The sequence below is a fragment of the Cricetulus griseus genome, chromosome 4, assembly GCF_003668045.3.
Source record: "Cricetulus griseus strain 17A/GY chromosome 4, alternate assembly CriGri-PICRH-1.0, whole genome shotgun sequence".
Classification (NCBI taxonomy): Eukaryota; Metazoa; Chordata; class Mammalia; order Rodentia; family Cricetidae; genus Cricetulus; species Cricetulus griseus.
This window is the reverse complement of record NC_048597.1, coordinates 66040207-66056023: the sequence shown is the minus strand read 5'-3', so window position 1 is coordinate 66056023 and position 15817 is coordinate 66040207. Positions and strand designations below refer to the sequence as shown.

The 15817-nt window shown below is 43.5% G+C and overlaps 2 protein-coding genes across 4 annotated transcripts in view; both read right to left on the bottom strand.

Moving 5' to 3' along the window:
• Nucleotides 1-5561: 5561 nt before the first annotated feature.
• On the bottom strand, nucleotides 5562-15037 carry Crygs (crystallin gamma S). Its single transcript, XM_035444131.1, has 3 exons — nucleotides 14960-15037; nucleotides 6618-6926; nucleotides 5562-5915 (listed from the first exon to the last, which is right to left on the bottom strand). The coding sequence occupies exons 1-3, from the start codon at nucleotides 15035-15037 to the stop codon at nucleotides 5643-5645; spliced, it is 660 nt and encodes a 219-aa protein (XP_035300022.1). The 3' UTR covers nucleotides 5562-5642.
• Tbccd1 (TBCC domain containing 1) overlaps nucleotides 12569-15817 on the bottom strand; it is a 42719-nt gene continuing 39470 nt past the window's right edge. For all 3 annotated transcript variants that reach the window (XM_027412982.2, XM_027412986.2, XM_027412985.2), the window contains exon 8: nucleotides 12569-13663. The gene's annotated coding sequence lies outside the window, so the exon portion shown is untranslated. The remainder of the gene's footprint in view (nucleotides 13664-15817) is intronic.

Below are 15817 nucleotides of genomic sequence, written 5' to 3'. Positions count from 1 at the left end.
CCTTCTTACCGGGCTCCTCCCTTTCCCCTTCTTGTCTCCTCCCCTCCACCTCCACTCCACAGGATCTCATAAAATCACCAGTAGCCAGCTGAGCCGGTTATCACTGAAGCCCAAGGGTTCTGAATCCTTTCACTACCCTTCAGGGATCTCATATTTGGAAGGTTTGGGGTTTGGGGTAGATGCCTTTATTCAGTATATGCCCCTTTGAGTTACAGACAGAGCCAAGCTCTTCTCTTATTGTCTCATCTGATATCAACACAACTGCTTGTATGGCATTAGATATGAGGGGAAAGTACAGGTTTGAAAAACCTCTAACCCGTGTGAACTCTAGAGACAACCTAGTTGGCTTTGCAAGCTTCGGGAAGCTAGAACCAGGGGAGAGACGAATGTGACGGCCAAGAGAAGGTCAGAATCCTGTGACAGTAAGGTGTGGCCTTTTTCAAAGTTATGGAATAGGTTAGATGATTCTGTCATATTTCTCCCCAACTATGAAGCATCAGCTGAAATCACAGACATTGACTGTGGAGGTGGCTGGGTGGCTGAAGTAATGCTGTGCCAGCATGGGGCCAGGTGTTTTGGGCATCCTACCTATGATCTCAGCACTCAAGGGGCAGAGCTGACTAGCTAGATAAGTGGTGAGCAAAAGCCCCTGTTTTAATATATATTAGGTGGAGGGGGAATCAAGGAGGATACTTGACATCAACCTGGAGCCTCCATAAGCATGCACATACATGTATACATGCACCCCCATATATGAACACACATGTGTGCATGCACTCACACCACATACATGCCATATGCACATTTCTGAAAAAAAAATGGGACAAAGTAAAAAGGTATAAAGCTGGCCAGCCATGTAGAAGACTATGAAAGAAATCCAGACAACCTGGCAATACATTAGTATATGTAGTCTAGGAAAACAGCAAGAACACAGTATTCACTGCAAACCAGTGGCGCCTCAGTACATCAGAATACTGGCAAATGCTAACCCCCAGTCGCTTTGTAATCATTAGCCGCTATTCCCTGTGGGTTTGAGGCTTCTCATGGATGTGAGCAAAGAGGAGCCAAGATGGGGGACCCTATGCATGTGGTCACAGCTGCAGTGGAACAGACTATGCCTTTTTGTCTCAGCTCTCACACGGTGTTCCAGGTCCACCTAATGTCATGTTCTCGGTATTCTTGCTTTTTTGTTGATTATTCCACTGTTTTCAAATGCCCCCAATGATAGTACCACCACGTCATCTAGTGTTTAAAGCACGAGAAGGTTTCAAAGACAGACCTTCTTCACAGAGCAAGTATGTGCTAGATAATCATCCATCCGGCATAAGTTTCAATGCCACTGGCTGTGAGTTCCATGCTGCTGAATCAACAATATGCTTAAAGTGTCTGGAAACAGAAGCACCCAAGAGAAGAGGTTTCCTGTTGCCCAGTGACAAAGATACTTGTGCTAGAGGCTCACAGGACCCTGATCTTACAGCTCCTCTCAGAGCAACAATTCAACTCTTGCTGTGTTTGTGGTATCTCTATAACTACTGAAGGTGATGATAACAAAGTGTGCGTGTTTTTATGTATGGTTTTTATATATTGTTGTCCTATGGGTGAGAGTTGAAGTTATCCATGTTAGATTATGTGATTCAGAACTGATGGGTGTCAGTTGTCAGGGTTTGAATCCACTCCCAGAGAGGGGCAGGACTCTGTTGCTTTTGTACCAGAAAACTTGGATGACCCCATAGCAGAACAGGCAGACCATTAAGAGGCATCATTAAGTCTTGTGGATGGAGACTTAGGTGACTCAGAGCTAAGACAGCAGACTGGAAGCTAGAGGGGCAGATGCTGACTTTGTGTGAGGGAGAGACTGTGGTATTCAGATCTGACAGGAGAGGCAGGTTTAGTGTGATGGTTGGACAGTGATTACTGTCCCTCATAGTCTCAGGTGTTTGAACACTTGGTCCCCAGTTGGTGACAATATGTGGGTAGGATTGGGAGGTGTGGTCTTGCTGGAGGAGGTATGTCACTGGCAGGAGGCTTCAAGAGTTTAAAGACTCTGACATTTCTGGTTTTCTTTCTCTGCTTTGTGAGTGTGGTTCAAGGGGTAACTTTTCAGCTTCTCTTTTTTTCCACCATGCCTTTACCATCATGGACTCTAACCCTCTGGAACCAGAAGCCCAAATAAACCCTTCTTTTTATAAACTGTCTTGATTATTGTGTTTTATCACAGCAACAGAAAAGTAACACTTAATCAAAACAAAACATATACAACCCCTCCCACCACACACACCAAACTCAAACTCAAAGTCAAAGGAAGCAAATAGAAACAAAACAGTCATCCAGATGTAGTTTGCACAGGTTAGGCCACAGGAAAGACACAGGGAAGAGACAAATTGCATCTGGCACACATCAAGAGAATAACAGGAGAAAAGGAGCTGCAGAGCATGGAAAGATAGTGTGAATGGAAACAGGGACATCTTTAAGTCTTGTGGATGGAGACCCAGATGGATCAAAGCTCAGACTGCAGACTCGAAGCTAGAGGGGTACATGCTGGGTTTGTGTAAAGGGAGATTTTGTGGTCTTCAGAGCTCTCTGACAGCCAAGATTGGAAGCTAGTGGTTCAGAAGTCCATCCATTGGAGACACAAGTTTACTGTTGCTTTCTTTGTTTTTAATGTATGTGTTTTTTATTTATTTATTTATTTATTTATTATGTATACAACATTCTGCTTCCATGTATATCTGCACACTAGAAGAGGGCACCAGATCTCATAATGGATGGTTGTAAGCTATCATGTGGTTGCTGGGAATTGAACTCAGGACCTCTGGAAGAGTAGTCGGTGCTCTTAACCTCTGAGCCATCTCTCCAGCCCTTCCTATTGCTTTCTTAAAACAATGCATCTAAATTTCTTTTGTGGGACCTGCACTCCTGTTTCTGAAGCCTGCAGCATCCCATGTGCTTTAAGCCCCACATAATTTGTTATGACTTGCCTTACTTTTGTAATAGTGTATAGCAATATACTCTATTATATACTGTATTACTCTAGTGATAAGATATAGCAAATGCAGATAAGGACAAAGTCACAATTTCAGACAAATGATAATTTCTAGCGTGTCCCATACAGGACTTAGGTCACATTTATATTTATATCCCAGCATTTGGTGTTTATGAATACCGTTCTGCATTTCATCTGGCAGCTTCACCCTGGAGGCTTGACGTGGAGCCTTCGACATCCCATATGGAGGAAGTGGGTACCATATCTGGGAAGTCCTCAATCTTGTCTCAGAGGAATGCTTGTGATAGAAAAGGGCTGACATGGTTTTATTACACCTTGGCCTTTGCTGTTCTGAGATGCTGTTGCAGAGAAAGCAATGAAAAGTAGAGGTAGTAAACTCCAGTTAATAACCTTGCTGCTTGGCTAATAGATGGGATATCAGCCTTGGCTCTAACAGCGTATTGAATGATCTTTTCATTCCCATAGGTCTGGGGTTTATGAATAAAGGACAGGATAGTTTCTGACCTTCAGTATCCAATGCTTCTGAAACTCCTTCTAAGCAGTTAAGAGGTGCACCTGTGGCTTGGAGAGTGACGACAGCCTTTCTGAATCAGGCAGGCCTGTTGTTTTATGGGGATTGTTTTACGTTGCAGCAGTCATTGCTTGCTTCTCTCAGACAATGCATAACCATCCTGACACTGCTCGCCTGCTTCGCTGCCAGAGTTGCCTTTCTGGTGACTTTAAATGCACTGTAATGAATGCCTAAGGAACAAAGCAGTAGTTGCTATGAGAGGAGAGGCTGTCACTCACTGTGAACACAGCCTCAGCGGTCCCCAGTGGAACATGACTGTTAAGATCTGAGGTCGTGTCAAGAAATTGCACTTTTAGCCAGGCGTTGGTGGCGCATGCCTTTAATCCCAGCACTCGGGAGGCAGAGGCAGGCGGATCTCTGTGAGTTCGAGGCCAGCCTGGTCTCCAGAGCGAGTGCCAGGATAGGCTCCAAAGCTACACAGAGAAACCCTGTCTCAACCTCCCCACCCCCCAAAAAAGAAAAGAAATTGCACTTTTAAAAGCCATGCAGTGATCTTGGGTCTTGGCCACTTTTTCAGTGTCCTTTCCGGCCGCTGGAGAATTCTAATGTGATAGATAGAGAACACTTGGGTTAGGCTGTTGTGTTGGAAATGAGGCAAGTTAGCTTCTTGGCAGAGTGGCAAGGCCCAGAACTGCCAGTGAAGTCAACTGATGGGCCAGGGCCCTCTGCAGTTCAGTGTGCAGCATCCCATCCTTTGTCCTCAGTGTGAGTCTCCTTTACTTTCTCCCACTTTTCTCAAAGTCCTCACTGACAAAATGGGGAAAAAAAGGAAAATAACAAAATGAACTATAGGTGTGTAGTATGCATTGAAATTTAGTGTTCTCATGTCATCTTGGGGGAAAGACCCTAGAAGACATGGACTTTGCCATTGAAGGGATTACTTTTATTGTTTATTAGTTACAAAACTCGAGTACAAATAAAAGATAAGGACCTGAGATTGTTACCACGGCAGTGATGCACCCACCATATCACCTTCTGGTTCCCAAAAAAGGACCAGACAACCTTCTAGACCTGCCTATTCAACTCAAGGCCACTCTTTCCCTCATCCTGGGTCTGCCAAGGACTTGTTGATCTACTCTTGCCAGCTGAATGTGAACTCTGCCCCTTGAACCAAATGCCCTATTCAGTTGGATAATGGACCAAGACAATAACAGAATTCTTGTAACATGTCGTCTCTTTTAAAGACAGGTGTTTTCAGCATTTCCCCAAAGTCTCAGTGATGCTGTGTCTTCATCAGAATGACTTAAGTGAAGCCTGAGGGGTTACTCAGAGCATCAGACTCTTCACCTCCCTTTCAAATACCGTCATAGAGCAGGAACAAATTTCATTGCAAACTGGATATCTGCATCTTAAGTGAGTGACATTAGGCCATGAGTAGCTTGGCTACTTTCAGGTAATAGCCCTGCTTTCCTTGTTCTCAGTAGGTATCCCGTCTCGTGAGGGAACTTGCAGTGGAACGCTACTTCTCCCACTTTTTATATCTTTCAGGGTCCTGTACTCACGATGCACACAGATCTCTGGCTACTGTGAGTTGAATGGATGAGCTAGAAATTAAACAATGGCTTCAGAAGCATAAATGTCCTCAAACAATTCTACTTCTTCTATTTAACACATGGTGAACATGGTCCGTTTAAATTTTTTTTTTCTTATATGTAAGTTTACTTACTTGTAAAGTGTAGACAGACCACTACTCTTACAGAGTGGGTTGGGAAGAAACAGATTATTAGTATAGGCATTCTGTAAATGGCAGCTCTGATTATTGTTTTTGGCTGAATTAATGCAAAAGACAAGCAGAAAGGGCGGTTCTGTGGAAGTGTAATTCCCCAGACTTCAATGCACTCTTACCCGGTTTTACACAAAGGTCTAGACTAGATATCCTATGGATGAACTGCTCTGTGTAACTGCCCACTGTGGCGGGTTCTAGATCGATGGTCCCTAAAAGCAATTAAGAGGCACTGTAGTCAGCAGTGGGATGCATTCCAATTCTTTTATTTATGATGCCTATTTGGACCCCAAGCCAGCCAGCATTCAGCCCCCAGGGAGAACTCTATAGCCCCATTCATGTCGTCACTCCACAATGCGGCGCAGTGACTGGACAGCAGGAGATGTTGCACCCCAATCGATGGGCTTCCGGTATTCCTTCTTGTCCAGAAGATACTGTCTGCCACGGTAGTTGGGTAGCTCATGGAAAATCCAGGCGCCTTCTAGTACCTTACAGGAGTTGATCTCTCGCATGTGAAATTGCTCCATGATGGAAGGGCAGTCTTCTGTTGTTTCATGCATTTGGCCACTAAAGTCACCCTTTTCAAAGATCTGAATCTTATACTGGCCTCCACTGGACTGAAAACAAAACAACAAAAAGGAATGGTCAGCCATTATTACAGAAATCATTAGCAGTTCAGGAACTCAGAGGAGAGCAGCATGGTTTGCAGCCTATCACCCTGAAAGGGGTCATCAGAACTGTCTCTACATGAAAGGCTGACTTTCATTGAGAAAAGTATAATTTCTATAAATATCTATAAGGTAGAAAGAGTCCTAGAACAATTAGTATTTAGTCTGCACTTGATCTTAGCCTAAAGGCTGGGAAGTAATGTCAGTCTAGTGAGAAGAAACTAAGATGTTATTTCATCAGTAAATCCTAGCTACTTGAGATGAGGTAGAAAGACTTAGGAAAAGGTGTGTGGGCATGGGGGGTTGGAGAGATGGCTCAGCAGTTAAGAGTGCTTGCTGCTCTAGCAAAGGACCTGAGTTCAGTTCCCCAAATCTACATCAGGCAGCTCATATCCACTCCAGCTCTAGGGAACCCAACACCCTCTTCTGGCCTCTGAGGGCACCTGCATGCAAATGCTCTCTCTCTCTCTCTCTCTCTCTCTCTCTCTCTCTCTCTCTCTGTGTGTGTGTGTGTGTGTGTGTGTGTGTGTGTGTCTGTCTGTCTGTCTGTCTCTGTCTCTCATAAAATAAAATCTTAAAAAAGGAAAAAAAAAAAAAAAAAAAAAAAAAAGGATGCGGGGTTGTGGCCACACAGCAGGCTCCCAGACTCACCAGATGAACAGCTCTGCAAGAGCCCAGGCGGTCATTGAGGCCCATCCAACGTTGGTACTCAGGGTACTCGCCCTGAGGTAGGATGTACATGTGCCCAGCGAAGTTGGGTCTCTCATACACGGCCCAGGTGCCTCCTTCTACTCGAATGGAGTTGCAGCGACTTAGGTAGGAGTAGAAGTCGGCACAGTCACAGTCGCAGTCATAACGACGGCCTTGAAAGTTTTTGTCCTCAAAGAAACTAATCTGAAGCACAGAGCAGTTAGAGAGCTGAGGAACTGGGCAGCTTGGCACACAGATGAAAGTGCAAAGCTCGCCTTAGGACGACTTTCCCCTCTACTGTGAAGAAAAACACACACTTCTGCTTTCCCTCACATTTGGCTTCTGGCAATTTTGTCAACAAATGGGATTAGGATTTTCTTAAAATGGAGCACAATAAAAGGATGTTCTGATAGAAGCCAGTAGTCTCCTACCAAACTGTACGTTTAGTTCCTACAGCCCTCTACCCAGACCTCAGGGTTTTTCTGCTTGAAATAGGGGACACCTGATAGGAACTCTAAGGGTTCACCAATCGTTTATAAATAACACCGTGGAACGTGAACGCCAAAATACACACACACACACACACACACACACACACACACACACACACACACGAGTTACACAGTAATTCTACAATCAGGAAACAGTCATGGTTGGAGTGGTTAATTCCTTGGCATTGTGCCGCCACCTTGTGGCTGATTCGATTTATTGATTTAACAGAAAAATACTGCATAAAGGAGCAGAGGTCTGGAGTCTTCTGTAACACGGTGAGTGGTTTTCTAAAAGCAAAGGAAAGGGGACAAGGCTGCCCAAACGAATAAACTCCGTGGAGAACACAGCCCGTCATAGGAACTGGTGTATTGTGAGCGTGGTAAGCAGAGCTGGAGTTCGTTCCCTCGGGAGACAACTCAGGGAACGCACTCTAAAGTCGGGTCTTGGTGACTCATTACATGGTCAGAATGTAGGAGCACAAAGGGTACAGGATCCTTTCCTTTCCATCCTGTGTGAGTCGTTCCCAGGTGACACATTCCGCCTCCATCTTTCCTTTCCCCCTCCTGTCCCAACTCTATTTTCTGCTCCCTAATTTTTTCCTTCCCATTAAAAAACATTTATTTCATTTCCTCCTCTTCAAATTCGTTTCTTTTGCTCCCTCTTTCATTTTAGCATAGCAGACTCAGACGTATATGGTTCCTATTTACAGATGAGAGGGGAAAAAAAACTCCAGCACAGCTTACTAGTTATGTGTCTTTGAACAGGAGCACTGAGCTTCTGTCAGAGGTCAAGGTAAAAGTGTGTCTGTCCTACAGCGGGATGGTCTGAGGGTAAAATGGAAATAAAGGCAATCGAGTTTATAAAGTTTAACACTTAACTCAAAATTGCCAAGGAGGGAGAAGGGGCTCCCGGGGCCCAGCCCTGCCTGAGAAGCTATAGGCAATTAAAGATTGCTAGGAGAGCTAGAGTCACATTCCTAGATGGTGTAGACACTCTAAGCCGGTCACTCTAACCTTCCTAATGCTGCAGCTCTTTAGTACAGTTCATGCTGTGGTGACCTCCAACCGTAACATTATTTTGCTACTTCATAACTGTGATTTTGTTACTTAGACGTATTGTATGATATGCAACCCACAATGGGGTTACAGATCTACAGGTTGAGAACCACTGCTGTCAGCTGTCCTGCTCAAATAGCCCACACCCATGCTCAAGCAAGCAACCCTAATTAAATGCAATGGGACACACACACACACACACTCACACACTCACTCACACACACACACACACTCACACACTCACTCACACACACACACACACACACACACACACACCCCTCTCACAGGGAACTAGCAAGGGAAGGGGTCTGGTGGGAGTGGAAGAGAAATGTGAGAATAATGGGGGATAAATATGATCAAAATACATTATACACATGTGCAAAACTGTAAAGCACATTAAAAAAAAAGTTTAAGATACAACTGGCTCAGTCTGTATGTTACTAGTGTGTGTGTTTAGAGCTGCAGTAGCCAATCGGTGAGCTCGTCCCTGGGGAAGACTATCCCTCCCACTCTTCAGCATTCCTTAGTGGCCTGTAGTTCTTTGTGTGAGACTGAAGTCTCATGAGCTTTCACCTTTGCACGTCCATTATTGTCATCCTTGTGCAGATTAGGCAACCAAAGATAAATGTTTAAAAAGATAGTAAGCTTTTTTGTTATGGACAAAGATGACCTCCAAAGACGACCAGCTTATTCGAGGATAGCTAGAAGCCCATGGGCTGCAGTGCTTTTTATGTGGGCCATCTTCTTTCCCTTCCGTCTTCCTACCCCACATGACTTAATGGGGCAGCATTTACATTCTAAACGCTCAGCAGGACTGATCCTACATCCTGGAGCCTTTTTTTTGTTTTTTTTTTTGTTTTTTTTTTGACAAGATCTTCAGGAAAATTGTGTAACTTCTCTAAGAATGGACAGGTTCTACACACCTTTCATTCATACACTGAATATGCTTTTGAGCCCTACTTACCAAAAAAATGTGGTAAGCTATGCTATGCTATGGGAAATACAGCTTGTGTATTTTATTCATTGGTTCTCACATTTACTGTCCTCTACACATTTGCCTTATAGCAGTATCTGATAAGTACATATATACACGGGGTCACCATGTTCTCCACCCTCTGAGGCCAGCCATCAGTCAGTGAGCATCAGTTTTTCATGAAGCTCCAGCCCAAGCTGTCTGTTCAGTGGATGAAGGCTAGACATGTGATCTCTATTCACTCTATTGCTAATAGAGGGATTGTGGCCTTTGGACATAAAACTTGTAGAGGAGAGTAAAACAATGCTGGTGTTCCTGGAAAATTAAGACAAAATTCCTGTCACATTTGAGTTTATTTTTGAAAAATAGCCTACCAATCCAAGCAGAAAAAAAGTATCTGAATTATCCCTGAGGTTAACGAAAACATGCTTAATAAAATCTGCTGCTCGTGCTGAGCCAACGTGCCTGAGTCCCAGGATGGTGGGAAAGGAAGGGCAATGAGAAAGAACAGGCATTTGTTTATTTACATGATGTTTATGTATTCCCTCAAGGCTCTTCAGATTTTTCAGTGGGATCTAGGTGATGTTTTTATACTAGACAGTCTTTCCCCTGTTAGTTCTATTTGTCAAAGAGGAAAAAGTGCATCAGGCACTAACCAATCACAGAACAAGATAACAACTACCTCCAGATAACATGCACCGGTAACCACACAATACTGTCTGCCTAACTTCTTGCTAGTCTCAGTCTAAAGATGAGGAAACTGTGATATGAATCTAGATGGAGTTTCTCTAGAAACTTTGAAAACTGTCTCAACAACAACAAAACCTGAAGAGGCTGCTGTATAGGGGGAGAGAGAGAGAGAGAGAGAGAGAGAGAGAGAGAGAGAGAGAGAGAGAGAGAGACAGAGAGACAGACAGAGAGACAGAGAGAGAGAGAGAGAGAATCAAATAACTAACGTATCATGTGACATTAACATGCCCAGTTGTGTCTGGGGTCAACTGGAGAGATTCAGTATGGTCTGAATGTTGGGTATTAGATTTAGGATGCATCTTGGGGGTATGTTTACTCAAGGTAAAAAAAAAAAAAAAAACACTTTGTTTTTAGGGGCTACATATCTAAACACCCTTAGTCAATAATGCAACTAAGTTAGGTACTCTTCAAATGGCATAATAGAGAGCAAATCTAGCCGATTGTTAACCACTGGAGTACCAGTGAAAAACGAGTATTGCCTGCACATGTTTCTTGTCCTTTCAAGATTAGTAAGTCTGAAGGTTTCAAGGCAAAGAGTTGGAGGGAGGGATCGGGCACCACACATGACTCCGACCTTCAGCCCCACTGATGACTACAAACGCTAACCAGAGAATCCCTTCCTTCCCAGAGCCTTGCCAGAGCGTTCACCTCCACACAAGCAGTGGAGTCAAACATTAGTAAGAACCTGGCCTGGAAACAAGAACTGCTGAACGAAGATATTGTCAGAGTTAGTTCACTGGACTGGCCTGTCCACTGGCCCTTTGGAACAGTAATGGCTGAGGCTAAATTACGCATAACAGAATGTTGAATACTTTTCTATTTACAGTCATGTCCTATGCCTATTAGATTTAAATCATCCATTGCTGGAAGGCAGGCATCATGATGGCTTCGGTATTGTTTACCCATATAATACTTAGCTCAGCATCATCGTTAAAGGTCAATCTTTAATGTTGATAGGTGACTGTATTAAACTAGAAAACAAGCCCTTCTCCATCTTCTCTCCTTTCCTTGTCCTTCAGGCACTAACTTATTCGCCTCTAGGCAAAGAAGCAAGAGCTTTCCTGCACTCTGCTTTCAAGAGGTCATTAGATGAAAAGCAGATGAGCTACAAAGTCTGCATGGCATTTACTTACCTTGGCTCCAGTTTTAGACATTGTAAGTGCAGAGGTTGAGTCCACACTACAGAAAGAAATCCACCGTAGCTCCAGAGCTACAGACACAGGGACATTTATACCAGGCTGGTTTCACATTAAACATTTGCTTAGTCATGAGAATTGGATCCAAAATTTGAGTCAGTCATTTATAGTCTATTGATGTTTGCTAGAAAAGCAATTGGGATTATGAAATAAAGGAAGGCTTCATTGCCCATCTAATGCTCACCCACCCGGCTGCATTGTAGACTTTGCTGAATCAAGGCACCAAAACCCAGCCAAAGTTTGAAAAATTCAAAACAAGGTTTTCTCTGTGCAGTTGGTTGTTTTTTGTTGTTGTTGTTTTTTTTTTTTTCTTTAGCCAGTGACCTGTTGGACATTCCCAATGTCCGTTTATTCTTTAACAGAGTATACAGGATAATCCAAAGATGACCTTCCAATTCAGGGAAAGTGAGGTTTGAAGGGCAAACAATCTTGCACCTACAAGTCATGAATGCTCTTGACTTTGGGGGGCTGGGAGTCACTACAAAAAAAGCATTGGCAATCTAAAAGCTTTTAATATGGACCATATGTTAGATATACCAATGTTTGGCTCTTGAATTTGATTACTGCCCTATAACTAGGTAGGAGAATGTCTTTGATTTTGGTAAATGTATGCTAATGTGTTTGGAGTAAAATGATGTCTGCAATCTACTCACAGGCTTTAAAATTAATGAGAATAGACTAGTCTATGTGGCAAAATGTTAACATTTGGGTACTCTAGTCAATGAGTACATAGGTGTCCAGTGACCGGTTTTGTTTTGTTTTGAAGAGTCTTACTATGTTATTTATCTCTGGCTGGCCTGGAATTCACTGTATAGTGGAGGCTAGCTTCAAGGTCATGGCAATCCTCCTGTTTCCCAAGTTCAGGAATTACAGTTTGCCACTCCAAGGTCAGATCACCTATTTTTGCAAATGTCATTTGAATTTGATTTTTTTTTTCCCCAGACACAAATTAGAAAGAGCTGTGACTCACAAGGGAGTGTCAAGTACATAGGGACTGAAAGCTGCCTTGAGACTCCAAACTTTCTAAGCTAGGTGATGTACCCTTTACACTGGTATCTCCCTCTAACTTTAAGAATAGAACTAATACTTTATACAACCTCAGACAAACAATATGCCAACCCTTCTCCCTTTGATTTTCCTAGCTCAACAGTCTTCTTCCGAGCCCAATTTCACATTTCTACCTTTCTACTAATAAATATCCAACAAACACCTTTATAAATCAGATACCCACTAGAGTGTTCAATTTAAAAAGGCAAATGTGGGGTGGAGTGACTCACACCTGCAGCTCGAGGGACCTGATTCGTCTGGCCTCTTCCTGCACTCACACATACATATACACATTGATAATACTAAATCTTTAAATAATAAATAATAAATCTTTAAAAACATGCAAATGTGCCTTGATATGTGGATTACCGAGAAGCAAATAACAAACCACAGAATGTATCTGCTTCGTCAATTTTATATATTTTAAAGGATTGGACTGATTCACAGAATCCAGCAGTGTCACCCCAATGGTCCTTCATTTGGTCATTTTTTGCTTACTTGAATTTCATGTTAACGTAAAAGTTAACGTATAAAGGCTTCAAAGACTTATCGAGCATTAAGAGAGCTAATTTTACTTGAGAACTGTAAGAATGACTCTGTGGTGGTAACTATTAACTAAGTAACCTGTTAGTGATTAGAATCATTTCACTCATGTGTCTTAAAGAACAGGGCTTCCCAGTCACATGCCGACTCAACTTTGTAACAGATTAACAACAAAAACCTTTTATTAAAATTAAAGTAAGACCTGAAAGCTGCCTTGAGACTCCAAACTTTCTAAGCTAGGTGATGTACAAAAGGAGAAAACTGTGTTTTAGTTTGTTTATTGAAATCTGAAGCAGAAAATAAAAAATAAAAAAATTTACACAATTTCATTTGTGTTTTATACTTTAAGGCCTAAAATACCTTTTTATAAAACTATCTCTGCTATATTTATGCACAAACTGACCATACTGTCACTCTTTTTAAAAAGGAGCAGCAATTTCCTTTAAATAGTTACAAAGAACCATACAACTCTTGTTTTGTTTTGTTTTTTGAGACACCATGTAGACCAGGCTGGCCTGGAACTCACAGAGATCTGCCTGACTGTGCCTCCTGAGTGCTGTGATCAGGCATGTGCCACCACACCTGGCTAACTTTTCCAGCTAGGACAAACCCTTTCATCACACAAACTAAAATATGAAGTCTACAGCTTGTGAGCCTGTAGTTGGTCACTTAGACACTAACACTTACAGAAATCTGCCTTGCCGGGTGTTCCATTTTGCATGACACATATGAATCTTATAACCTTCATAATCTTATAACCTTTCATAATAAGGTTAAGATGTTTCTATGAAAGTCAGAAGCTAAAGTTCAACCTAAGTGAGTGAAGAACAGGAACCAACAAAAGGAGTTAAACAGGTGGAAAGGCCTGAGGTCTCACAGGCAGCAAGGGTGCCTTTCCAAAGCAGTCTTCAGTGGGCACCGTCCTCCTCTATTCCTCATGTTTCCAGAGCCCTGCAGATGAGCAAAGAGAATTTAACCTATACAAATTAATTTTCACACCCCATGCAAATATGAAAACCACTTTCATTTATAAACTCATATAAATTATGGAGACCAGGTCAATTTAGAGTTATACAATAACCTTTGCATTCCTTTTTTGGTGTTAGTTATTATATAACAGAAAGAAATTATTATGAATTCAAAATTGGCAGGCTGGAGGTAAACATAGGGTAAAAATCCCTATGCCTTACAGTTCCAACTGGAGACTAAGAGAACATCAATACCTACCCCTTACAGTTCCTTTTCTTTGTACAATCTCCACATTTCCAATCCCAACCCAGCATTTATTAACTACATATTGTGAAATTATGTTTCTTTTTTTTTAAGGATTTTATTTATTTATTATGTATACAACATTCTGCTTCCATATATATCTGCACATCAGAAGAGGGCACCAAATATTACAGATAGTTGTGAGCCACCATGTGGTTGCTGGGAATTGAACTCAGGACCTCTGGAAGAGCAATCGGTGCTCTTAACCTCTGAGCCATCTCTCCAGCCCTTAAAATCATGTTTCTTAAGAAATACAATCCCAGCTGGATGTTGGTGGCACACGCCTTTAATCCCAGAACTCGGGAGCAGAGGCAGGCGGATCTCTGTGAGTTCAAGGCCAGCCTGGTCTCCAGAGGGAGTGCCAGGATAGGCTCCAAAGCTACACAGAGAAACCCTGTCTCGTAAAACCAAAAAAAAAAAAAAAAAAAAAAAAAAAAAAAAAAAAAAAAAAAAAAAAAATCCCAACACAGGAATATACTTTAGAAAGGCAATCATTTTTGTTTGCAACTTTGCTCTGGAAAACTGCAGTCCTCTAAAGAGATAAGCATATGTCTGTGCAGCTCACTCCTAGGTATAAATTGTGTGAGAGGAAAGAAAGCACACGCTTTGCAGAGCCCTGTTATAAACATGAAGCCGTGCAAAGTGGAACAAATGCGAAAGTCCACTGATGAACAATTGTAGTCCTCTCAATGGACTGCTCCTCTACTGTAAGATGGAACACTCCTGCTATGGCAGGGATGAACCTTGACAAGCTGACTGCTTCCTGCATAACAATGTCCAGAATAAACAAGGTAAATGCTTGTTTGCTGGGGCCTGGAACTAAGAGAAGCTGAGGTGGTTAATGGCATAGGAAATGACTACTAATGCGGGGAGAGTGCTTTAACTGGCTCCTGATACCACTGTAGGCCTAGAGGATGGGGCTGTACAAGTGGGCCCCACCCCTCTCTGTCCAAAACACTAGGCCCTGCCCCTCACCAGCCGAAGCTTGCAGGGGAGAGAGTCCATCATCTCATCTGGGCAGCACAACAGAGCTGATGCCATTCCCAGGGACATGGTTGGGCTGGCCCTGAGGGCGTGAAAATGGGAGGGCAGGTTGTGTCCCTCTCGTATGCCATGTGGTGGCATGGGTGAGGGAAAGAAGTCTTCCTCCTCTCTCCCCAGCCCTGCAGCAAGTGGGGGACCTGACCCAACTGCCTCCCATCCCAGCAGGCCCTATGCTCACTTGGGCAGAGTACAGAGTAGTAAAATTGACCCTGTAGATGGGCTAGGGTGAGTCAGCCCTGAGGGTGTGTGAGAGGCTTAGCTGGTATCGACTCCCTGAGATATGGATGGGAGCAAGGGAAACATACCCTCCCCCCTTGCCCCTCCAGCCTCCAGCTGGAGAGGAAGCTGACCCTCCCCTTTACCAGCTACAACATGGGAAAGTGAGCCAGCACCTCTTCTGGGCAGCACAGCAGAGCTGACCCTGTTTACCAGGTTGTGGGTGACCTGGCCCCAAGAATGTGAGCATAAGAGATCTGGCTCTGCCCCTCATCTGCCATAAGGCAGCATGGGTAGGGAAGAGATGTCCTCCCCAACCAGCCCTCTCTATGCCTGAGTGGGTGGGAGAGCTGTCTCTGCCCTCACCAGCTGCAGCACTCAGGAGAGTGGCCCCCACACCTCACCTGGGCAACAGAGTAGAGCTGGCCCTAATGGTCCAGGTGTGGGAGAGCCTACCCTGAGAACATGAAAGCAGGAGAAGGGCCACGCCCCTTGCTCACTGCTGCAAGGGGTGAACTAGCCGGGACAATGCTGGAGAGCTCACCCTGGTGGGGAGGATGGAGTGGGTGGAGC